At 46.4% G+C, this 19,910-nt stretch overlaps 1 protein-coding gene across 1 annotated transcript; it reads right to left on the bottom strand.

Moving 5' to 3' along the window:
• Nucleotides 1-1,053: 1,053 nt before the first annotated feature.
• LOC133764169 (pepsin II-4-like) lies at nucleotides 1,054-9,385 on the bottom strand. Its single transcript, XM_062197845.1, has 9 exons — nucleotides 9,330-9,385; nucleotides 8,773-8,932; nucleotides 6,906-7,023; nucleotides 6,300-6,418; nucleotides 5,361-5,560; nucleotides 2,891-3,007; nucleotides 2,258-2,402; nucleotides 2,055-2,153; nucleotides 1,054-1,203 (listed from the first exon to the last, which is right to left on the bottom strand). The coding sequence occupies exons 1-9, from the start codon at nucleotides 9,383-9,385 to the stop codon at nucleotides 1,054-1,056; spliced, it is 1,164 nt and encodes a 387-aa protein (XP_062053829.1).
• Nucleotides 9,386-19,910: the final 10,525 nt, after the last annotated feature.

Raw genomic sequence — 19,910 nt, forward strand, 5'->3', positions numbered from 1 at the left:
AATCATCTGCTTTATGTTTTTTCTTCCTACTTTTCTTCCTGTTGTTTGAAGGATTGGAGAGAGAGAGAGAGACAGCTACAGAGAGAGACTGAGCTGAAGATACAGAGACATATATTCCATCTGCAGGGTCCCTCCCCAAATGCCTGCAATAGCTGAGGATCTTCCAGAAGGAAACCTGAAGCCTGGACCTCAGTCTGGTTCTCCCCTCTGCGTGCCTGGGACCCAAGCACTAGAATCACTACCCGGTACCTCCCAAGGTGTGCATTCGGAGGAAGCAGCAACTAAAATCATAGCTGTGTTTTGGACAGGCACTCCGCTAGGGGATGCTGTATTGCAAGAGGCATCTTACTATTGTACCAACTACTCACCACAAACTGTCTTCCTAAATTACAGATGAGAAAATGATGAGTTTGTGGTCTTAGACCTGGAATCTTAGAGGTTCTCAGTTGTTCTCAGTGCTCATTTCAAAGTGTAGCCTGGAAGATCTTGAGTGTCAGCTCCTATACTTTCCTGTATATGTCTAAAAGACAGCACAGCCTCCTCCTGCCTCACGGGGAACATCACCATTGTAGCTCCTCCCCTGACTTTCCACTTTTCCTCATGGTGTCTGGTGTCTCTGTGAGAATAAGCTGACTCCCACATGCACAGGCGTACGTGCTCTCCTCTATGTGCAGAAAATGAGCCCAGGCTTTCTGGTTCCCAGGTCTTTTTCTGACACTCCCAGCAGGACCAGCTAATGCCCACTTGTCGTCCTCCCCTGGTATGAAATGTCACTGTGGTTGACCATGTCTAGTGGACCTGTTTGTTTCTGCATGTCTGACTGGTGTAGTGACCTCAGTGATGTGAAGGAGACGTACTAATGAGGAGGGGTCACACCCACATTTTCACTAGCTGTTTTTATTCTACTTGATGGGAATGGGTGGGAACAGGGTCAAGCATCTACTATAATGAAGGTGACTGTGTTTCCGGAAGGGCAATCAGGAGAATTCTGTCCATCTAAGGGGCGCAGGGCTGGGGCCAGATGTCTCTGGATGCGGCTTCAAAGCTGGAGGCTTAGACTGCGGCAGCCAGGCCCAGCTGGTTGTTGGCCCGGTCAAAGACAGTGAAGTACTGGCGGATGAAGACGTCGCCCAGGATCCAGAGCTCGCCAGTGGAGGTGTCGACGTTCATGCCTTCCAAGCCACTGGTGCAGTCGTCATCTTCCTGCAGAACAGAGACAGCACAGTAGTCAAGAGGGAGGGTCAGGAACAGGGGCTGGGTATTAAACAGCATGGCCTCCCTGGTCTGACTGCAAGGCCGAGGCAAAGGAGGGCTTCCCGGCTCAGTGTCCCGGGCTGTGGTTGTTGCAGACCTGGGGTGTAGCAGCAGCAGCTGCTTACTGCACTACTGGTGCGCATGGATTGCTGGATGTTATCTGGTGCCTTTGGAAGACACAAAATCTCTGACCTTAGTAAAGGAGTTTAGGGAGAAGTCAGATTCTGCTAAGGTTGTTTGTGAACACTGATGATGCGGCTGCTTCTCAGCATTCTCCTCCTGGCCAGAATGGCCTGGGGAGAGGCCTGCTGGTGAGTCCTTCTCACTCAGGCGAGGCAGTTCACTGGGAGGACTGGCTTTGCATGTCACGGTAGAGTGGATGGCAAGGAGAATTCCTGTGGCTCGTTGGATTACAACGTGGTCACTCTCATGCAATTACTGCAATTGCCCTAACCACACTGTGAGGGTGGACTGAGCTGACATCGCTAGTTTTAGATGAGGAAATGAAGGATGAGAGATGTTGCAACCTCAGAAATAATGGACTAGACATTGAGACTCAGGGTTCATACACAGTTTTGTAGGTGGCCATAGTCTTTTTTTCATGCCGTCCTCTTGTGCCTTGGGTTTCCTTAAGAGGCTTTATCAAAATTATTCATGTATTGCTTGTGAATACACTGTTTCACACTTCAGGCCATGTTTTGCAGGTATTACTCTGCCTCTTGGCTTTCTCTCATACAGAATGGCAGTGTGTGTGCACCTGGAGGTGGGCCACTCCTGGGGCTGGCCCAGGGCCACCTTACCTTCAGGATGTAGGCACTGGCAGGCAGAGGGTACTGGATTCCGTTGATGGTGAAGACAATGTCAGGCAGGGAGCTGATGGCTGAGCAGCTGATGACATTCTGAAAGGTGGGGGGGTGGGGGTGGGAGGGTTACCAGGGGTTCTTTCTGCTGCATGGTACTCCTACCACTTGATCTAGAGAAGAACATTTTAGACTTGACTTGCCTCGCCCAATAAGTTCTTGGAAGCTCCAATGTAGCTCTGGATGTTGGAAATGGCACTGGTGGGTCCAGCCAGCAGAGAGGTGCCTGTATCCACAATGGCCTGGCAGCTATCAGCACAAGCGATGGTCTCTCCATTGATGCTGACGCTGAGGGAGAGATGCAAGGAAGCGTCCCCTGAGTCCCCAGGAGTTACACCTGTGACCTGGATTGTCACTCCTCAGAGGACAAAGCAGTTGGGAAGTCAGACTACAACAGGGCCTGGCAGATGGTCATTTGTTCCTAATCCTAGTCTGCACTGACATTCTTCCTAGAGAGTGACGTTGTGTGATGCTTCATAGGTTCCCTAAATGCTGAGATGTATGGATATATGGGTTTGCTAAGCCTCCCCATGGGTGCTGGGGCCTGCCTCCTGGACCAAAACAAAATGGCTGTGTGGTCCTCATAGGAGAACTGGGCATCTGGTCAGCCCTCTCTCTCTTCTCCTTCCAGAGGTGACTTTCCTGGGCTCTCTCTGGCTTGTCCAATTTCCAGCTTCCTCCTGTGCTGGATATTCCAAGCAAATCCAGACAGGGCCTCACCTATAAAGAATGGGACTAGACCCAGGACTGGATGTCATGCAGCAGTGTGGTCTCACCTGTCCATGGTGATCTGCCAGTAGCCCTCATAAGAAACAGGCACCCAGTTCAGACTTCCAGTGTAGTAAGACGAATCAATGCCTCCAAACATCACCACACTGCCCTTCTCATCATCACTGTGGAAAGTAGAGGGAGACAGACAGGAATGCACTCATTCATGGTTTGCATATCTCTTATGTACAGCCTAGGAGCTACCCTGGATGAGACACTCATCAGTGCCAGGAGCTGTGCTGAATGTTCACAGACATGGGTTCCTTTCAGGTTATACCAAGTCCACACAGTGGTCAGTATTATTATTTGCACTTTACAAAGACTCTGAGGGTCAAAGACATAAGGAACCTTGCTCAGGTTCACACAGAGGGGTACGGCATCCAAAAGCAGAGCCTAGAAACTGTGATTCCCAAATGTATAGTTTGTACCTGGATACCCACTTTACTTCCCATGGGGACCACCACAGAAATGAATACAGCATAATACCCTGTTCACACCCAGGGCTGATGTTTCAAATGTCTGGACAAATTTCTTATTGTCATGGTTGTGTGGGAGTAGAGAGGTTACTGTAAGGGGGCATGGTCAGGGTCAGGGATCTGCCACACACTGTAAACAGAGCATAGGTCAGCCTGGACAATGCTCTGAGCCAAAATGTCCATTTTGCTGAGCTGGAGCAGCCTTTGTCTGATGGGAGATTCACTGACCCACAAGAAATAATTTAGCCCTCATGGAAGCAGGTGATATTTAAGAGAAACTTGAATACTGAGTGTCCTAGAGCCACAAAGAATAAAAGAGCCCTCATATTGGAGGCTTTGTTCCCACAAAATTAATTTTCTAAATGTCCACCATTTCAGAGTAGATCAGGATGCAAATATAGAGGTAATACGAAATTAGTCAACGACTGGCCACTTATGAAACACAATCCCACTGACTTTAACCCACTGAGCTGTGCTGTAAACACGTGAGCATGTAGTCAGCATGTAGCAGATTAGTTACTACCTGAAGGAAAACATGAATGGTGGCCAACAGTGTCAAGAGGAGACTGTGAGTGGTAGAGAAAGTTGTTGACAGCCTTGAGTCCTGCGTAAAAGTCTACTCAGCCAAAACCTACCTGGTCTATTCTTTGTTCATTCTTTGACCTACATTTGGATAATAAAAAAGAAATTTGCTGCATTACTTTACAATTTCTTTGTTCAAGATATACGAGAGTGCATCAAAAAGTTCTCAGGGGGCAGCTCTGTGGTGTAGTGGGCTAAGCCCCTGCTTGAGGTGCCAGCATCCCATATGGTGGCCAGTACATGTCCCAACTGCTCCTCTTCCAAACCAGCTCTCTGCTTATGTCCTGGGAAAGCAGTAAAAGATGGCCTGAGTTTTGGGGTCCCTGCATCGATGTGGGAGACCTGGAAGAAACTCCTGACTCCTGGCATTGGATTATCCCAACTCTGGCTGTTGTGGCCACCTGGGAGTGAAACAGGGAATAGAACATCTTTCTTTCTGTCTCTTCCTCTGTTGGTCCATAACTACCTCTCAAGTAAATAAATAAAATTAAAATTAAAACTCCTAGAAAAAATAATATTAAAATACTCTATATCAGTGCAAAGGAATTTAGAATCTGTTCACCCAAGGGGTCTGCATAATATTCAAGAAAACTGGTGTTATAAAAAACACTATGCAGTGGTTTCAGAATATTTGTGCCAAAGTTAACTTTTTTGATTTGAATGTCAGACTGTTAGGGAGAGACTTGACAAGGATCATCCACTTGTTCAGTCCCCAGTGTCCCCAACTGCACACATTCGCTCAGGTGGAAACCAAGACACCAGGGCTCAATCTGAGTCTTCCAGGTTGGAGGCAGAGATCTGAGCCCTTGAGTCATCACATACTGCTACCCAGGTGGGCAGTAGGAGGAAGCTGAAGCCCAAGCAATGGACTCTGGACTCACACCAGGTACTCGATATGGAATGTCCCCAAAAGCAGTGACATAACCACTGGAACTAACACCGACTCTCTAAATGCATCTTTGAGTTTCATTTTCCATAATTTTTGAAATCCTAAGTTGCAATCAAGTCTTGGTATATTTCGCTGTGAATCTTGAGCCCTGTGTTAGGTGGATTCACTCTACTTCACATCTTTTGAAGACCAATGATGAGGGAACCAATACCAGAGAGCAACTGGCTATGACACTAGAGTTCAGTAAGTCCAGGGACAAGGATATATGCTGGTAAATAACAATGAATGAAGACGGTTTGAGAAAGAATGAGAGCAAGAGCAAGAGTGAGAGAGAGAGAGAGTGAGAATGAGAGCAAGAACACATGTGGGCACAAAATTTCTGCATAAAGCCAACTTTCTCCAGACTTTGGGGTTGACTTTGGAACATCTTATTCATCTAAGAGCCTCCCCAGCCCACTCAGCCCTGGACAAGTTCCTTGCTAGGCCATTGAAATTGGTCCATGTGGGAGAAGCCCCAGATAGCCAACCTACGAGCTCAGGTAGACGGAGAAGAGGTCCTGGGACACCAGGCCCTCATTCCACATGTTGTCAAAGACGGGCGTGGCATCAGAGGAGGAAATGCTGGGGTAGGCCAGACCCAGGATGCCATCGAAGGGAGCAAACAAGAAGGTGAGGCCGGGCTCTGTCTTGCTCAGGCCAAAGATCTGGTTGGTGTCTTCGATGCTTCCGACCTGTATAAGGGGGACAGAGAAGATGTCCACCATGAGAGCCTGTCCATGGAGCTCTGCTGGAACCATAGCCATCCTGCTTCATTTCTTGGAAGAGTCAACATTCAAGGCATCAGGATGGAAAGCAGGGAGAGGAACTTTCCCCTGGAATGCTTGAGGCTCCCCACTGGAGGGGTCCTGGGAACTGATGTCCAGATAGCCTCAGTGTGTGACTTGCTGTGAGAGGCTTCTACAAGATGAATGGTGACTGAGAATTTGCTCATCATTAGATGAGCAGATGCAAAGCAGACCCTAGCAATTAGGGCCTGTGACCATTTTGCCTGCCCTGTAGGGTTTGCGGAACTCATGTGACCAGTGAGAGGTGGTGGAAGAGGAGAAGATAACAGGCATTTTAGCCTTTCTGTCACCATCCCTGTTCCTTCCACGACATTCAGCGCTGAGATTTGCAGAGGTCTCCAGATACCACTCCCTTTATGCACAGAAGGTTCAGCCCACATAGTGGGCGACAGCTTTGCCATGGCACTCCTTGTACCACTTAGTTAGCCTGTGTGATCTCTTAACCCATCCTGCTGAAATGAATTTGCTCTGGGGATTCACTGTGGTTCTCCATGTCCTGGAAACTGGGCCTAGGACTGGGCAGTGTGAGGGGGCAGGGACTGCAGGTGCTCACTGGTCCCCAAAGTCCCTGGAAGCTCCCCCTAGGACTGGGCAGTGTGAGGGGGCAGAGACCACAGGTGCTCACTTTCACAGTATCATATCCCAGGATGCCAGTCATGCTGCCGGTGCCATAGGTGATAGAGAGAGTCTCACTGGTGGCCTGGTAGGTGGAGGAGTCCTCAGGGTTGAACCGCTTGTGGAGGGCTGCAAAGGCAAGAAGCCACATCATTAACCTCCAAAGGACAAGCAAGCAAAGTGGGCAGGTAATGTCTTCTTTGCATTGTGTTTCTTGGCTCTGTTTGGGGTTTTGGAGCAGAAAGGTGACCTTTGCCCCAACAGGACCTTTAGAACCCTGGTCCTCTCCTGACTTTGTTGTCAGCACCATATCATGGTGGACAGTCCCAGGCTACTCCATGTCCTTCAGAGATTCGTCCAGCAAACTCTGAGTACAGCAGCCAGTACTGTCAAATCCATCTGAGCACATCTATTCACCCTTTCATCCCACAGAGCACATGTCCCAAACACTTTGACCCTAGTATCTGCCCAGAGAAGGCATCTTGTGTGAATGTCTGAATGGCTGCAACAGGCTGAAGTTGGAGCTGTGAGAAGTCCCTGAGTGGTCAGGGTTCCCAGTGTCAGCTGGTGCTTTGCAGCAAAGGGAAGGGCAGGCCAGGCAGGCCCAGGTACTCACCACAGGCAAGACTGGAGCAGTAGGTGGAGGGCACCCACAGGTTGGAGGAGCCGGTGTCAAAGATGACAGTGAAGTCCTGAGGGGGGGTTCCGATGCTGATGGTGCCAAAGTACTCAGCCTGCAGGGGTCAGGACAACACAGCTCAAGCACCTGGTCACCCCATCCATCCTCCCTGGGGGCCAGCTCCTCAGTCAAACTCTCCATCATCTCCTCTATTCTAACCTCCTCATCCAGTGCACTCTCCTTCAAAGCCCAGTCCTGGCCTCCATTCCCTCCTTGAAGTCTTCTCTGGTTGCTCCCTGATTGCCTCTGACTGTTCTCTGCTAAAGCACATTTGCACCCTCTTAGCCGGTGCCCTGCCTGTGTCATTCTGAACCTTCTAGAGAGTAGATCTTCCTAGAAGATGAGGCGTTCCCTGTGGACACCCAGCCAGTCAGGCCTCACATGCTTGCTCATTAACTTGCTGATAGGGAGACACACAGTCACTTAAACACGAGAACCAATGGGAATCTCTTGGACCTGTCAGTGTTTTTGTTCTCAATGTCTGCACATTCCCCCTGGCTAGCTCTGCTCTAGTTACCCTGGTCTTTGTGCCTTTCATGGACAAGAACAAGCTCCTTCCCATCCTAGGGCTTTTGCACTGACAATTCTTTAGTAGAAAAATTTTTTTCTGGATCATCCCCTTAGCCTCCTCCTTAATCATGAGGCACTCTCCTCCAATGTCAGCTCTGTCATGAAGCCGTCCCCACCACTTCATCCAAATAAACACACACCCCATGTTTCTGAGCCATAATCACATAATATATTATACTAAATATTATACTTCATGACTTGGCTTCATCTCATGAGCTGGTTTGTTGTCTTCCTCTCTTGTATAAAGGACTCAGGCCCTTGGCTTGTTCACTGTTGTGACCTCAGAGTGCACTAGCCTCTAGCACTTAGCAGGTGCTGGGAAGTACTTGTGAAATGAATACTGAGCTGATGTTTATGAGCGCAGTTTAGTTCCTGCCAGGCCCTGTGCTAAGGACTCCGAGCAGCTCTATGCTGTTAATGACTTGCAGCCACCAGTTGCAGTGAATGATGGCTGTGAGTGGGTCAGTTCTCTAGACCAGCACCTTGGGGCTCAGAAAATGTGAATGACTTGCTCAGGATCAAAAGGAACAGAAGCATTACAGCCCCCATTCGCAGCAGGTCTAGTGGCTCTTGGGGCTGAAGCCCTGACCACTGGTAAGGGTATTTCTACCCTTGGCTGTGTGCCATTCTGAGAGAGGTCACATGGTGTCCACTGGTGGTCACTATATGTGAAGCATACCAAATAAAAAAAGAGAAAAAAAAAGAGGTCTTGAGATTAAAATCTGATTGCACTTCCCCACTGATTGAGATCAACTGTGGCAGTTAAACTTCTTGTATTCTTGAGCCCTGGCCTCTCTGTGGTCTGCCCCACCCATGGCCCCTCACATTCACTTGAACCACCCTCCTTTCATCTCCATCCTTTTCATGCACTCTGCTCTTTCTTCAAATGCAATTGGCTCCTGTGCCCAAGGTGGGCATGAGCCCTCCTGCTCTCTGGAGGCCCCTCAACCTCTTGGAAACCCCTTTTCTTCTTTCACTGCTCCTGGGAGTCATCTCTGCCATTCAAGGTGCTGGTTCACTGAGTGACACCTTCACTTGGTGTCCCACATCCTAGTCTTGCTTCTCATCTGATGCTGAGACCAAGTGAGGTCGTCTTTCTCCCATGCCCAACAATGACTTTATTTACTATTGTCCCTCTGAGACCATGTGTCAATCTCTGGCTGTCATCCAAGCTGCCTGTTCATGCTCTGGCTCAGTCCTTGGGGCTGCCCCTTCCACCTGCCCATGCACTCACATCCAGGTAGTTCTCCAGGCTCTCGGTGGACACTGTGGCGAAGGTCTCTTTGGGGAAGTACTTGGTGGCCGGGTTGGGGGTGTGAGTCCTCAGGTAGTCCTGCAGCAAGCCCTTCTCAATCAGGTTCTTCCTCAAGGACTTCTTTCTGACCAGGGGGACCCTGGGGCAGAGCATTGGTGCAGGCATGGTTAGGGGAGGAGATATAACTTGGGCAAGGAATCTGCTCAGAGGATGCTACAGAAACCCAAGAAAGGTGAGGAACAATCTGGTTCAACAGAAGTGAAAGAAGGAAGGGGGCAGAGGATCCTATCTCTTACTTTATAGTACACACAGGGAGGCAACTGCTGGCCAGGGGCAGGCTGAAACCAAACCCTGGCTGCACTCAGAGCCTGGGCTGTAATGATGCTTCAGTGTGGCCTCCCCATAAAGGCAGAGAGAGATACCAGGAAGACTCAAGAAGTTGGGTCCCAGGGAAGAATGAAGGAGATTCGGGACAGACAGGAGGCTGGGAAGTTGCCCTTTGAGATACTCTCACCACTGCCCAACCCCAGACTCACTTGTGTACAATGCACTCGGAGAGTGCCAGCAGGCTGAGCAGCAGCAGCCACTTCATGGTTCTTCCTGGCTCCCAAGTCAGTGGGGAAGGCAGGACAAGTGGGAAGTGTACAGTAGCAGGCAAGAGCCACTGCTTATATACTCATGGTCAAATTCCGACTATAATAGCTCTTATCAGTCTCTCAATGCCACCTGGATCACACTCCCAAACATAGCAGTTCCTGATAAGACAATCCCGCCTGGAGTCACGTTCTGAGAAGTTGCCTGTTGAGTAGCTCTCCACTAACATGGCATCCATCAGTTGGAGTGCACCTGCCAAGGACCTGCAAGACGTTGAGTATTGGCTATGACTTTCAGTTTAAGAAGGGTCCTTGCATGACTTTCAAAGCTCAGTGTTTTCACAGAATTGGTCACAAGTGCACAGAATACAGCATTGAACTGATGTTGCAAGAGTTCATTGTATTCCGATTTGGCCCAGTGCCACTGATCATTGGGGTTCTTGGAGATTAGCTACTAAACCTGGCCATCAATTCCATTTCTGTATCTGCCACCCCTGAGCAGGTGGGCAGTCAGTGGTTTGGGGGGCAGGACCCACTTCCCTGTGTAAATGGCTTCAGGCAGATATGACAGTAGGGGACCCGTGTATGTGCAGGTTATTTGGTTTCTGTCCTCTTTCCTGGCTCATCACTTCTTCCTCAAGGAATAGAAATAAGAATTTTCTTCTCCAAGGTGATTCTTAGGAACTCCAGTCTCCCTGCCTTCAGTTGGCCCTATTGAAATTCTCAGCTATGCAATTGTCCTATAGTAGGTTCTCACCACACAAGGGTCCTGTGCACCCACAGCTGGAAGGGAGGCTGAAGAATCAATACTGGCACTCCTACCAAGTTTATCAGCAATCATGGCCATGAAGTGAAGTCCCTACACACCTCCCACAAACACAAGGATCACAGGGCTCCTGGACAGTGGGGCAGGAGGACATCAAATAAACACAAACAGGAAGTTATCCACATGCTGGGAGTGAGACCCCAGCTCCTGAGGACAGAGTCCATGTTTTCAGGGCCCTTCCAGCCCTCACTCTCCACATCTCCTCATCTGGCTGCCTATTTCTGTCCTTTAAAATGAACCACAAAGGCTGTTTCCCTGACACTCAGCCAATTAACTGAACCTAAGGACTAGTCCATGGGAACCCAAATTTGTAGCCTGTCGGCCTTGTATCTGCCTCAGAAGTAGGATAGTACTATGGACTTGGCCTTACTAGTGTGATTTTATGCTCTCTCCAGGGACACAAATAAAGGAGAATTCACCCAGCTCATGTCAGCTACTGTAGAATTGGTTGTTGGGAGTGGGCAAAGTCCACACACATCAGAAACACATCAGATGTGAGCTGTATGAGAAACCGAGTCTGTGGCTGTGTGAGTGTGTGTGGCCCTTGTCTACTGATGATAGTCCTTCAGTTTTGTGGCTTTAGAATTTTATTTACTTGAGAAGCAGAGAGAGAGAACTCCTATCCACTGGTTCACTCCACAAATGCTTGCAATGGCCAGGGCTGAGCCAAAGCTGGACCATAACCATCATTAAAGCTGGTAATACAATCCAGTCTCCCATATAGGTGGAAGGAACCCAACTAATTCAGCTATCAGTGCTGCCTCCCATGGTTGGCCTTAGACAGAAAGCTGCAGTCAGGAGTAGAGCTGGGACTTGAATCCAAGTCCTCTGATGGGAGACATCAGCATTGAACCTGTGAAGTGTCAGTGTCAGTGAAGTGGGACCTAGTAGAATGGCCCTGACTCAAGAGCTTCAGGGTTTGGGAGGGGAAAGAGTCAGAAGCTGAAGGATCGTGGCTACATGATCATCTCTGGTGTGGGCAGCAGTACTGTTTCAGTCAGTTGCTGGAGGTCAAAATCCCATTGGAATTTAGGGGTGGAACCAATCTCTAGAGAGCTGGTTGCCTGGATGAGGAAAGGAGTGAAAACTTACAGGACCAAAAGCAAAATGCACCCTCACATGGTTATCGCCCTCTGTGGAAGCTCAAGAAAAGAGGAAAGGGCTGATGGCAATGCATTACACACCCGTGTGTTGCCCAAGACTCTGTGACTCTGGAGACTGCCCAAACATCCCTGGATGTCTGCCCCTGGGAAAAAAACCTGGACCTGGACCTGGGCCATGATGCCCTCAGCAAGTTCCCCTTGACCCTGACAGTCATGATGAAGATAGAGAACCACATGCCTTTGTTCCTTGTGATTGTCAAGGCCAGCAAGTACCAAATCAAACAGACTATGAAGTAGCTTCTCTGTGACATTGATGTGACAAGGTCAACCCCCTGATGAGGTTTGATGGAAGGAAAAGGGTCCAGTTTCCATTGTCTCCTGATTGTAATGTTTTGATGTCACCAATACTATTGACATCATCTGAACTGATTCCACATGGATTACTCTAAATGCATATTCTTTCCCCATTACCATGGTTTTAACAACACTGCAAGGCAGGATGGACCCAAGGAAGTCTTTTCAGTTCACCTAACTTTAAACACATCCAATCAAGGGTGCTGCATGTTGTAGGAGATACAGGAATGAATTTAGAACATGAAGATTACACTGAGAAATCTGCTCTGACATGCTCTTGTAAAGCCACTAGGCAGATTAATCAAAGCAACAATGGACAGATTTGCTAGAGTCTCTTGGCTTTCAATGAGGGTGGAGAAATCTATGGGACTGGAACATACACAAGAGTGTTGGTTAGGACATGGAAGGTGGAGTATTCAGACTGGCTATAGGTGAAGAAGTTGGGTTTCCTTTAGCTGAAGACCTGATGGGAAGGATATGAGGTCCAGCTGTGGAACAATTCACTTCCCAAACTCAGTGTTGTAACACAGAACCTGGTGATGAAGTCCTACTGGAGGCTGCAGACTGGAAAGTGAGTGTTGATGGCATAAGGTAAAATTCTAAGAAGACATTAGGGCATGCTGCCTGTGAAGCAGTTGCATGACTTTCCCCTTGTTGTGTTCTAGGATGAATGTCAGATCTGATTGGGGAATGTTCTTCCACCCCATGTTGAAAACAGTAGGCACAAGAATATTCTCTTCTAGTGATTTCATTTGGACGTGCTACCTGGGAGTCATGAACTTTGCTTGAATCCACTGAGTGTGGAATAGAGGGAGCAGCACTGGGGTACAGGGCATCTTCTCTGTGGGTTGGCCCCATGTGCATCCTAGCCTGAGCCTGGGACAGTAGCCTGATCCCCCTCCAAGAAACATCTACTGGGACTGGAGAATTACCCACTGAGGGCATTTACTACTTGTTGTGAATCCCTGACTGAACATACCACTGTGACTGGAGGTCCTGAAATGATCCTGACCCCTAAAATATCCAAAATGTCTAAGATGATGTCAGAGAAACTCTCCCATGTGGCTGTTAGGCAAGAAGGGTTCATAATAGTGTGGACATGGTTTGTACAGGGTCTGGTTTTAGTGGTAACTCAAGGCAGAGAAATGTGCAGGGAATCCATTCGCCTCCAAGATGGTCTCTGTGTCTGTGTAGGGAGCCACAGGGTTCTAAACTGCATACAAAAGAGCTCAGGAGAGGGTAGTGTGGGGAGAGGGAGGGGCAATCTTGAATTCACACCTTCAGGGGCTGAGGATCACACTGAGGGACACTCTTGGATCAGAAAGACAATTAAGTCTTCCCAGTGAGAGATTTTGACTTCCAGAGGGAGGCTGGCATGCTTAGGGTTACAATTCCAGGAGCAGGGCAGAGTTTCTCTAGGATGGCCATGAAATGACTTGAATAACCCTTGGCTACTGAATACCCCCTAACTCCCATGTGTTCTATGCTGGTCCCCAAGGTGGTGCTATTGCGAGGAGGTGGAACCATTAGGAGTGAGGCTTGGTAGGAGGTCCTTGGTCACTGGGTTCATGCCCATGGAAATCATTCCTCAGGATAGAGCTACTGTAAGCCTGAGTTTCAACCTGGCCACTCTCTCTGGAATCTGGGTCACCTTTTTATCCTTCTGCACTCACTTCACCATCCACTGTGGGCCCCTCACCAGGACCCAGTTCTCCCAGTGTCAATGGGACTTTGAATAATTAACACATGAGCTAAATAAATCTCTGCCTCATAAGAGGCTTGGCTAAAATATTTTGTTATAGTAGTGAGAATCTGACTACCACCACCCTGGTTATCCTTTCAATGTGTATTGATGCATCTGTGAAATCCACTCCCATTGAACATGGGCAGGACACTTGCTTGCTTCTAAACAACAGAAAAAAGCAAAACAGGTAAGACATCATCCTGGAGTTGTGTCCTGTAGGATCAAAACTTCTTTTATGAACTTTCTCTCTGGTGGCTCTGTCCACACATCAAGTCATTGAGGGTGTCCTCATGGAATAGCCAGAGAAACTGAGGGCCCTGGTCTCACAATCCACAAGGAACTGAATTCTCCCCACACCTGGTAAGCATGGAGGTAGATCCTTCACCAGTTAAACTGCAGATGAGACCATAGCCTTGGCTGACTGATGTTCGCAGCCCTTTGAGATCCTGACGGAGTGAACCCATCTTCTGGGCCTGGATTCCTGAGCACAGAAACTGTGAGATGTGAGGTGTTATGACGTGTTAATTTGTCATCAGCAATTAACCTCCTAAGAAGTCTAGCAAGGGCCAGCAACCTCCTGAGATGTCTGTGAAGACCCACCTGGATGCCTTGCAGTCTTCCCCCTTGGGGCCATTTCCAGAGCATGTGAGCATTCTGAGAACAGGGAGGTGACATCATCGGTGGCTTATCTGTGCACCTTCTTGAACATAATATTTGAATTTCATTGACCCTTTCTGCTTTTCTGAATACTTTGATATCTGTGTTATTTTCCCATTTAGATCACCATGGCTCTATCACCATTGATGCAGTTGAGTGGTTAGTTCTTCAGTGAAGGTTCTCATAACCAAGCAGTGACACTGCAGGACTGGACCCTGGATTTCAGAGAGTTCTGTCCTTGGAAGGCTCTTGTGCCACCTGGTTTCTGTCCTGGGTTACAGTGTACTTGCGCATTCTGTGATGCCCAACTCAGGGGTGCCAAGAAAAGCTGTCCTCATGTCCCCTTTACCTAAACTCTTGAGAGACTGAGGGGAATCCTGACTCTGGGCCATCTGATCAGCAGCCAGGGCTGATCCAGTGCTGGTAGCAAAGAAGCTATGTAATCTCACCGTACCAGGCTGGCCAAGCAAAGAGATAAGACAAAAACATTTACAATGCCATTAGCCCTGCCTGGCACTCAGTGTGCCAGCGCCTGGTCTTGTGGTGCACTGGGCGTAGAGTCTAATGCAGGCCTCCCATGCCAAGGTCCCAGGTGTTCAGCAATGTTCCATGAACATATCAGATTATTCAAAGGAATGAGGTTGAACAAACCATTCCTGGCAAGCCAGAGATGGAGCATGTAAGTGTGACAGGTGCTATGGAGCTGATAGGCCTTGCAACACCATCACCCAGAGCTTTCCATCAAGGTCTTAGCTCAAGGCATGGTCATCCAACCACACAGGAGCACTGTGTTCTCTGCTTCTCAGCCCCAAACCCTCTACTCCTGCAGAGACACAGGCAGGTGTTATGATTCCATTTATAGGTCCATTTGTTTTGGTTCAATTGTGCACATAACATGAGGGGACTTCAACTAGTTCATGGAAAAATAGAATAAATAGACATCTGTTTCACTACAAAATGTTTCAAAATATGTGCATAGTTTTTTATAATACACTTTTCCATGAATGTGTTGAAGTACTCTCCTACATGACTAGTGTAGGTTTTTTATAGGTAAATAAAAATTTGGGATCAGAGCCCATGAGAGTATTTCAGGCATGGAAAGCCAAGACACTCTGGCAAAAAAAAATGACCTAAATGAAAGATCTCTGCGAGTGCAATCCCAGTAGAAAGAATGGGCCATCAAAGAAGGAGATACCTTTCTCTGAAGGGAGGAGAGAACTTCCACTTTGACTGTGACCTTGTCTAAATATGATCGGAGTTTAATAGATAGTCAATTTCTATCATAAATCCAAAAGAGTTTTACAGACTGATAAGATGAACAAAGATAACTGAGTTGAAAAATGGGCTACACCAGATTATTATCAAGCCCCTTCTATCAGGTTCTATTTGCCTCTCAATCAGAAAACTTAATGGTAGCTTAGACAGCACCTTTCTTAGCTCCTCTAATAATGACTCTGTCCTTTGTTCTAGGCCCTGTCTAGTGCACTTGGGCCTCATTCCTTTGTAATCATAACCTCTACTCTACCACCAATGGCTCTACTCCCAACCTGTGTGTACTGATGGTCCTCTTCCCCACTTAATGCTGTATAATTGTTCAAACCTGGTAAATGCCACTCTTAGGATCATTGGTTACTATCCTCACTCTGTCTTTTATGACCTTGTCTAAATATGATCAGAGTCGGTAAACTTGGAAGGCTTCCATAGCCTTGGCAACTCATGACGACAGCCTAGGATGGTTACTGGCGCCATAAACTAGAGTGTCAATGTGTTGGGTCAACAACAGGAGTCACTGTGCACTTGCTCCTCATGTGGGATCTCTGTCCTTAATGTGCTGTACATTGTGATTTAATGCTATAACTAGTACTCAAACAGTATGTTTCACTTTGTGTTGCTATGTGGGTGCAAACTGTTGAAATCTTTATACTAAATTGATCTTCTGTATATAAAGAGAATTGAAAATGAATCTTGATGCAAATGGAAGGGGAGAGGGAGCGGGAGAGGGGAGGGTTGCGGGTGGGAGGGAAGTTATGGGAGGGGGAAGCCATTGTAATCCATAAGCTGTACACTGGAAATTTATATTCATTAAATAAAAGTTAAAAAAAAAAGAAAAGAAAAATGGGCTAAAACATGAAAAGGAAATTCAAAAGCAAGACATATATAGATGTTGATTCTCTGTATTAGTTAGGAAATGCAAATCAAAATAATAATAAGATGCCATTATTTTATTCACAGAATTGGCAAAAGTTGATGCACTTTTTCATTTCTTTGGTTCTTGTAGATTTTTTTAAGGTTTTTATTTAATGAATATCGATTTCATATGTACGGCTTTTAGGGTTATAGTCTTTCTTCCCCCCATTCCTGCTCTCCCAACCCCACTCTCATCCCACCTCCTACTCCCTCTCCCATTCCATTTTCCATTAAGATTCATTTTTATTTATTTATTTATTTATTTTGACAGGCAGAGTGGATAGTGAGAGAGAGAGAGACAGAGAGAAAGGTCTTCCTTTTTGTCGTTGGTTTACCCTCCAATAGCTGCTGCGGCCGGTGCATCGCGCTGATCCGAAGCCAGGAGCCAGGTGCTTCTCATGGTCTCCCATGCGGGTGCAGGGCCCAAGCACTTGGGCCATCCTCCACTGCCTTCCCGGGCCACAGCAGAGAGCTGGCCTGGAAGAGGGGCAACCGGGATAGAATCCGGCACCCCAACCAGGACTAGAACCTGGTGTGCTGGCGCTGCAAGTCGGAGGATTAGCCTGTTGAGCCATGGCGCCGGCCCTAATATTCATTTTTAATTGACTTATATACAGAAGACGAACTCTATACTAAGTAAAGATTTCAACTGTTTGCACCCACACAGACACACAAAGTATAAAGTACTGTTTGAGTAGTAGTTTTACCATTTATTCTTATAGTGCAACTCATTAAGGACAGAGGTCCTACATGGGGAGTAAGTGCAGAGTGACTCTTGTTGTTAATTTAACAATTAACACTCTTGCTTTTTGACATCAACACCAAAGGCTCTTGACATGAGCTGTCAAGGCTGTGGAAGCCTTTTGAGTCCACAAACTCCGTCGGTATTTAGACAGGGCCATATGCCAAGTGGAAGCTTTCTCCCCCCTTCAGAGAAAAAGTACATCCTTCTTTGATGGCTGCTTCTTTCCACTGGGGTCTCACTCACAGAGATATTTCATGCAGAACCATTTTTGCCACAGTGTCTGGCTTTCCATGCCTGAAATGCACTCATGGTATTTTCAGTCACATACGAATGCCTTAGGGGCTTATTCTGAGTTCATAGTGCTATTTAGGGTGTTTGTCATTCTATGAGTCTGCTGTGTGGACTGCTTCCCATGTTGAAACTTTATCTCCTTTGTAATTATATCTATTATTATTACTAGACACTTGGTCTTATTAATGTGATCCTTTTGACTTTTGGCACTATCTATATAATCAGTTCCACACTTAATATGATCACTTTATTACATAAGATGGGATAAGTGCCATCCAGCTAAAAGGGATTTGGAGTCCCCTGGCAAGTTTTTAGCTTCACCATTAGGAGTAAGTTTGTGGGAATGTGTGCTTCTCTGTACAGCTCCTCTCTCTCTCACTCCCACTATTATTTTTAACTGGAATCTATTTTCAATTGACTTAATACATCTATGATTAATTCTATGTCAAGTAATGAGTTCAACCAATGATATTAAGTAGAGAAAAAAGAATTTAAAAAAAATGAAATAATAACTGTTCCTTGGCAGTCAAGACAAGGACTGTTCAAGTAATTGCTTCTTGTAGTGTCAGTTTCACTTCTACAGGTTTCCTTTTAGGTGCTCTGTTAGTTATCACAGATCAGGGAGAACATATGGTATTTGTCCCTTTGGGACTGGCTTATTTCACTAAGTATGATGTTTTTCAGATTCATCCATTTAATTTCAAATGACCAGATTTCATTTTTAACTGCTGTGTGTAGTATTCCATAGAGTTCATATCCCATAATTTCTTTATCCAGTCTTCTGTTAATGGGCATTTAGGTTGATTCTGTGTCTTGGCTCTTGTGAATTGAGCTGCAATAAACATAGAGGTGCAGATGACTCTTTTATTTGCTGATTTCATTTCCTTTGGGTAAGTTCCAAGAAGTGGGATGCTGAGTCATATGGAAGGACTATATTCAGATTTCTGTGCTATCTCCAAATTGTCTTCCACAGTTGCTTTACCAGTTTGCATTCCCACCTACACTAGATTAGGGTATCTTTTGCTCCATTCCCCGCAGCATTTGTTGTTTGTTGATTTCTGTATGAAAGTCATTCTAACTGGGGTGAGGTGAAACCTCATTGTGGTTTTGATTTGTATCTCCCTGATGGCTAGTGATCCTGTGCATTTTTTCATGTGTCTTTAGGCCATTTGGATTTCCTTTTTTGAGAAATTTCTGTTTAAGTTCTTTGCTGGTTTCTTAACTGGGTTGTTTATTTTGTTGTTCTGGAGTTTCTTGATCTCTTTATATATTCTTGTTATTAAGCCTTTATCAGTTGCATGGTTTGCAAATAATTTCTCCCATCCTGTTGGTTGCCTCTTTACTTTCCTGTTTATTTTGCTGTACAGAAGCTTCTCCGCTTGTTGTAATCCCACTTGTTAATCTTGGTTTTTACTGCCTGTGCCTCTGGGGTCTTTTCCAGGAACTTTGTGCCTAGGCGGATGTCTTGCAGAGTTTCTCCAATGCTCTCTAGTACTTTGATGGTATTCGGTTGTAGATTTAGGTCTTTTTAATTTTAAACATTTTTTAATATATTTATTTGACAGGTAGAGTTACAGACAATGAGAGAGATAGACAGAGAGAAAGGTCTTCCATCCGATGGTTCACCCCCCAAATGGCCGCAACGGCTGTAGCTATGCTGATCCGAAGCCAGGAGCCAGGTGCCTCTTCCTGGTCTCCCATGTGGGTGCAGGGACCCAACCACTTGGGCCATCCTCCACTGCTTTCCTGGACCACAGCAGAAAGCTGGACTGGAAGAGGAGCAACCAGTAATAGAACCTGGTGCCCATATGGGATGCCATAGCTGCAGGTGGAGGATTAAGCTAGTGTGCCATGGCACAGGCCCCATAGATTTAGGTTTGTAATATATTTGAAAGATTTTTGTGTAAGGTGTAAGGTGTAAGGTAGTAGTCTTGCTTCATACTTCTGCATGTGGAAATACAGTTTTCCCAGCACCATTTGTTGTATAGACTGTCCTTGCTCCAGGGAATGGTTTTAGCTGCTTTCTCAAATATAAGTTGCTTGTAGGTGGTTGGATTGATTTCTGGCATTTCTATTCTGCTCCATTGGTCTATCCATCAGTTTTTGTACCAGTACCAGGCTTTTTCATTAGGCTTTTTCATTATAACTTCCTTGTAGTATGTCTTGAAATCTGGTATTGTAATGCATTTGGCTTTATTTTTGTTGTATAAGATTGTTTTAGCTATCCTCGGTCTCTTGTGTTTCCAAATGGATTTCAGCATCATTTTTTCTAGATCTGAGAAGAATGTCTTTGGTATTTTAATTGGTATTACATTGAATTTGTAAATTATTTTCAGAAGAATGGAGATTTTGATGATATTCTTCTGATCCATGAACATGAAAGTTTTGTCCATTTTTTATGTATTCTATTTCTTTCTTTAGAGTTTTATAATTCTCATCGTAGAGATCTTTGACCTCCTTGGTTAAATTTATTCCAAGTTATTTAATTTTTTAGGCTATTGTGAATGGGACTGATGTTAGAAGTTCATTCTCAAGGCCGGTGCCGCGGCTCAGTAGGCTAATCCTCCACCTTGCGGCGCCGGCACACCGGGTTCTAGTCCTGGTCGGGGCACCAATC

This window comes from Lepus europaeus, chromosome 7 (genome assembly GCF_033115175.1).
Source record: "Lepus europaeus isolate LE1 chromosome 7, mLepTim1.pri, whole genome shotgun sequence".
NCBI lineage: Eukaryota > Metazoa > Chordata > Mammalia > Lagomorpha > Leporidae > Lepus > Lepus europaeus.

Bases quoted from the DNA above. Each gene is read 5' to 3' on its own strand.
- LOC133764169 (XM_062197845.1), bottom strand. From the start codon at position 9,385: ATGAAGTGGCTGCTGCTGCTCAGCCTGCTGGCACTCTCCGAGTGCATT. The intron at 3,008-5,360 runs GTAGGTTGGCTA...TACTTTCCACAG, and splicing joins TTCTCCGTCTACCTGAGCTC to TGATGATGAGAAGGGCAGTG. The intron at 2,154-2,257 runs GCAAGTCAAGTC...CCCACCTTTCAG, and splicing joins CCAAGAACTTATTGGGCGAG to AATGTCATCAGCTGCTCAGC.